The sequence below is a fragment of the Physeter macrocephalus genome, chromosome 16 (genome assembly GCF_002837175.3).
Source record: "Physeter macrocephalus isolate SW-GA chromosome 16, ASM283717v5, whole genome shotgun sequence".
NCBI classification, from domain to species: domain Eukaryota; kingdom Metazoa; phylum Chordata; class Mammalia; order Artiodactyla; family Physeteridae; genus Physeter; species Physeter macrocephalus.
Genome location: NC_041229.1, coordinates 99,971,426 through 99,977,008, shown reverse-complemented (window position 1 = coordinate 99,977,008; position 5,583 = coordinate 99,971,426). Strand labels below are relative to the sequence as shown.

The 5,583-nt window shown below is 35.1% G+C and overlaps 1 protein-coding gene across 1 annotated transcript in view; it reads right to left on the bottom strand.

Moving 5' to 3' along the window:
* Nucleotides 1-5,583, bottom strand: part of LOC102990577 (oocyte-secreted protein 2) — a 17,700-nt gene that overhangs the window by 4,841 nt on the left and 7,276 nt on the right. Inside the window, exon 4 of the mRNA XM_024133437.2 lies at nt 3,960-4,115. Coding sequence (XP_023989205.2) covers nt 3,960-4,115 — 156 coding nt within the window. The remainder of the gene's footprint in view (nt 1-3,959; nt 4,116-5,583) is intronic.

Here is a 5,583-nt window from a genome sequence, read left to right as displayed (position 1 = left end):
CCCCCATGTACTTTTTCAAGGCAGAAGCACAAAATTACAAAACAGATCAGAAGAGATGTAGTCAGCTTCCTGGGCGCAGCACTGCCCTGCAGCGCTGTCTTGATGTTGTTCCGTGACCCCGTCATGGCACAGAGGCTCCAGGTTGGCTTCCAACAGTTAATGGCAGACAGATCTGGATGCAGATCACCCAGTTTTGTCTATTTTTTTCCAGCTTTTTTACAGGCATAATTGACAAATACAAATTATATATATTTAAGTGTACAATGTGATGTTTTGATATACTTATCCATTGGGAAATGATTACCATTATCAAGCTAATTATATCTATCATCTCACATAGTTAACATTTTGTGTGTGTATGTGTTGAGAATATATAAGATCTACTCTCTTAGCAAATTTCGTGTACATTATTATTTATTATAGTCACCATGCTGTACATTAGGTCTCCAGGCTTTACTTATCTTATAACTGAAAATCACACTTTGACCAACATCTCTCCATTTCTTCCACTCCCCGCACAACCCTGACCACCACCCTTCTACTCTGTTTCCATGAGTTCAACTATTTTAGAGTCCACATCTAAGTGAGATCATGCAGCTCTTTTCTGACTCTGGCTTTTTTCACTTAGCATATTATGCTTCAGGTTCATCCATGTTGTCAAAAATTGCAGGATTTCCTTCTTTTTATGGCTGAATAATATTCCACTTTCTAAAGATGTAGATATATAGATATATCACATCTTTATCCATTCATCCACTGATGGACAGTTACGTTGTTTCCATATCTTGACTCTTGTGAATAATGCTGCAGTAAACTTGGAAGTGCAGATATGTCTTTGATATCCTGTTTTCATTTCCTGTGGATATATATCTGGAAGTGGGGTTGTTGGCTCATATGGTAATTCTATTTTTAATTATTTGAGGAACATTCATACTGTTTTCCATAGTGGCTGAAGCAATTTACATTCCTTCCAATATTGTACTAGGGTTCCCTTTTCTCCACAGCCTGCTCAACACTTGTCTTCTTGAGGATAGCCATTCTAACAGGTGTAAGGTGATAGCTCATTATGATTTTGATTTGCATTTCCCTGATGATTAGTGATGTGGAACACCTTTTCATGAACCTGTTAGCCATTTGTATGTCTTCTTTTGAGAAAAGTCTGTTCAGATTCTTTGCCCATTTTTATATCTGGTTATTTGGGTTTTTTTGCCATTGAGTTGCAGGAGTTCCTTAGATCTTTTGGATGTTAATCCCTTATCAGATGTATGGTTTTTGCAAATACAGTCTCCCATTCTGTAGTTTGCCTTTTCATTTTGTTGTTTCCTTTACTGTGCAGAAGCTTTTTAGTTTGATATAGTCTCACTTGTTTAGTTTTACTTTCGTTGCTTGTACATACAGTGCTATAAGCAAAAAATCATTTCCCAAACCAATGTCATGGAGTTTTCTGCCTGTTTTCTTCTAGAGTTTTAAAGTTTCAGGTCTTCTGTTTAAGTCTTTAATCCATTTGGAGTTGATTTTTATATATAGTGTAAGGTAAGAATCCAATTTCTTTTTTTTTTTTTTTTGTATGTGGGAATCCAGTTTTCCCAACATCATTTACTGAAGAGACAATTCTTTCCCCATTGTATATTTTTGGCATCTTTATTGAATATTAGTTAAAGGTATATATGTGGGTTTATACCTGGACTCTCTATTCTGTTCCATTGTTCTATGTATCCATTTTTATTCTAGTACCATAATGTGTTGATTACTTTAGCTTTGTAATAAAATTTGAAATCAGGACGTGTGATGCCTCCAGCTTTGCTTTTCTTAAGATTAGCTTAGGCTCTGCAGTTTTTTGTTGTTCCATACAAATTTTGGATTTTTTTTTAGGATTGTTTTTTCTTCTTTCTGTGAAAAATACCATTGGAATTTTGATAGGGATTGCATTGAATCTATAGATCACTTTAGGGGTAGGGACATTTTGACAATTCCAATACATGAACATGAGATATTGTTTCATTTATTTGTATCTTCTTCGATTTCTTTCATCAATGTCCCATACTTTTCAGTATACAGATCTTTTCCCTCCTTGGTTAAATTTATTCCTAAGTATTTTATTTATTTTGCTACTATTGTAAATGCAATTTTCTTAATTTCTTTTTCAGATAGTTCATTTTTAGTGTACAGAAACAACTAGTTTTTGTGTGTTGATTTTGTATTCTGCAACTCTACTGAATTTGTTTATTAGTTCTAACAGTTCTTTGAGGGAATCTTTAGGGTTTTACATATGTTACATCATGTCACCTGCAAACAGAGACAATTTTACTTCTTCCTTTCTGATGGATGCCTTCTGTTTTTCTTGCCTAATTGCTCTGGCTAGGACTCTCAGTATTATATTGGATAGAAGTGGTTAGATCTGACAAAATTCAACAATCTTTCAAGATAAAAACTCAACAGTTAGGTATAGAAGGAATGCACCTTAACACAAGCGACAAGCCCACGGTGAACACCATACACAACAGTTGAAAAGCTGAAAGCTTTTGCTCTAAGATTAGGAAGAGATCACCAATAGAGGCCAGTTGTGCAATGCCGGCAAATTATTTAATCTATGTTTGTTTTCTTATCTGTGAAATTGAAATAGTAATACATAAGTCTTTGGGTTATTAGGATTAAATAAATTGTTGCAACATGCTTGAAACATTGCCTGACACACATTAAGCCTTACAAAACGATTACCTCTTCATTGTATATACATATATACCAAAGATAGATGCCCATTATGACAATTTAAATTCATGTAGACAACTTTAAGAAGCATTTTATTGGCAACAAGATAGCAGCACTTTAAATTTTTAAAAAACAAAAAATATGTTGGCAAAATTTATTTCCAAAAGGATATTGCATCCAAAATGTACATTCGATAAGCAACTGACACACAGGGAACTTTACTCAATACTCTGTAATGACCCATATGGGAAAAGTATCTAAAACAGAGTGGATATATCTATACGTATAACTGATTCACTTTGCTGTACAGCAGAAAGTAACACAACATTGTAAATCAACTCTACTCCAATAAAAAGTAAATAAAAATTAAAAAATAAAATTTAAAAGTTTTTATTGAATAACAAATGGCACACTTCAATTTTCATAATTGATATAAGAACTCTCCCCCACATCAGGGTGCTCTTTGGTGTATTACATGGGTAGACTCCCTCTTTAGGGAAAAGAGGATAGCATAATAGCTGGTGATAAATGACCATCCAGTAAATTGCTCTAAAGTGGCAAGATGATTCCATGTCGACCTCTTCAGTCAATTATTTCAAGTGTGGAAGAATCATATCAGAGATAAAGGAAAACCTGACCTCTAATTCCAGTTAAGGAAGTGGTTACTTAGATTCTAGACTATAAATCTAATTTCCTTCTTTAATAATCAAATATGAAGTATATTCAATTACTTTTAAGACTCAACTTTACTAATTAATTAGGAAAGCTCACACAAGTTAAACTATCTTCATATAAAAGGACTTTGGCTTTCCTGGGAGTTAGTATGTTAAATTTTAGTCTCTGGCACATTTACATACCTATCTCTATTTTTTTATTCTTCAAAAATTGTATTTAGAAAATATTTATTGCTTTATATCAATTAAATCCTGTTGTCATTGAAGACCTATTGTGTCCCCTGCATCGGCAGGCGGACTCTCAACCACTGCACCACCAGGGAAGCCCTGAAGACCTATTTCTGAAACTACTCTATAGAACTAAAAATAAAATTTAATGGGTAATAGGATTATCTGATAGTCAACATTAAATTAATAAGACATATCCCTAATAAAAAAAGTATCTAAAAATTCACCTTCACTGAATCAGGACCTTCACTGAATTAGGGGTTTTAGGGATCAGATACCTAAGGAAAGGTTTATAGCAATTATTTTTGTATAAAACCATTGTTTTTCCAACAAAATTCATGAGCCCACTTTCCAAGTTTCAATTTCTCCTTAAATATGGAGTCAGTTTGACTAGAATTTAATAATCCTAACTCTTCTGGTGTTGTCTCAAAATCAGCAATAAAGGGACTGGGATCCAATTTTATTTCATTATCTGTAGAAACTGGTGTAAGCCACACTGATTTCCTAAAGAGAAGAGAAACAAAAAGCAGATAGGGTCGGCATACTTGGTGCCAGGTCTTTCTGAATCTAAATTTGGGGCCAACCTATTTTTTTTTTTTTACCACTGTTTAACATCATGATCATTTTCAATATGGTTATTTAGGGGTACCTGCACCCTCTGGATAATAGATGATTTGTAATACTTGTCTTAGTAGAGTACCAAAGCACCCAGTAAAACAGACTTAGACAAATGGATCCTAAGAACAGTAAAACTTGTCAAAAGCTTAATGTGACCCAGTATACTGGTGACAGAGGTGTGGTGTGTGTGTGTGTACAGCAGTAAAGCTCATGCACCAGAAACCTAATCATATACCTTTGTTGGCCTGGTCTTCATTTTTAAGAAAGATAGTTGCAAACAATATAATAATTTTACAATTAAAATAGAAATGCCTTAGTCATCACTATTAATCTGGTAGCCTATGGAGAAGCAATAGCCCGAGGGGATTAGGTTAGAACTTTTTACATTACTCTAAGCACTGGCCAATATATAGGAATGAAAGTGTATGTGTGAGTGAGTGAGTGTGTGTGTGTGTGTATGTCTGTGTGTGTGTGTGTGTATGTCTGTGTGTGTATGTCTGTGTGTGTCTGTGTGTGTATGAGTGAGTATGTGAGTTTATATGTATGTATGTGTGTGTGTGTACACAGAATCAACTGTTAATTTCTATTTAGGGGTCAGCTACTCCCCAGAGTATCACTGAGTCTCTAGGGGTCAGCTACTCCCCAGAGTATCACTGAGTCTCTCAGCCTTGGTCTTTCCTTAAAATAAGTTAAAGGGAAGATCAAGAGTATTCAGCAATGTGGTTGTACTTAATGCCACTGAATTATTCCCTTAAAAATGGTAAATTCTATCTTATGTATATTTTACAACAATTACAAATACCAATTCTCCGTCACCCCCCACAAAGGGACTCTGATGATGTTAAAAGATATTGCACATTTGCTCTGAGCTCAAAATTCTTTTTTCATGTCAGCTATTTCCATACACTAAACAAGGATAAAATTTTTCCTTGTGGTTTTCAGGTGGTTTCTAAGATTTTTCACTCAGATTTATAACACTCAGGGTAAATATTTCAGTGGCATGGTAAAAATGTATCAGGATATACTATTCCACTTGGTCTCAAAGTTCATGTGGAGTCCTTTAGGGATTCAGCCTCTCGGTTCCACAGAACTGCAAACAAACTGCATTTAATGATAGGCTGATAAGCCTTTCCTTTCATGTATGTCCATGAATTAGTATTAAAATGAAGAATTGGTTTTCTCTTAACTTTTTAGTCATTTACTCTCCTAACATGGGCTTGAACCATAAAATATATTAGAAAAAAGAGTATTACGGGGCTTCCCTGGTGGCGCAGTGGTTGCGCGTCCGCCTGCCGATGCAGGGGAACCGGGTTCGCGCCCCGGTCTGGGAGGATCCCACATGCCGCGGAGCGGC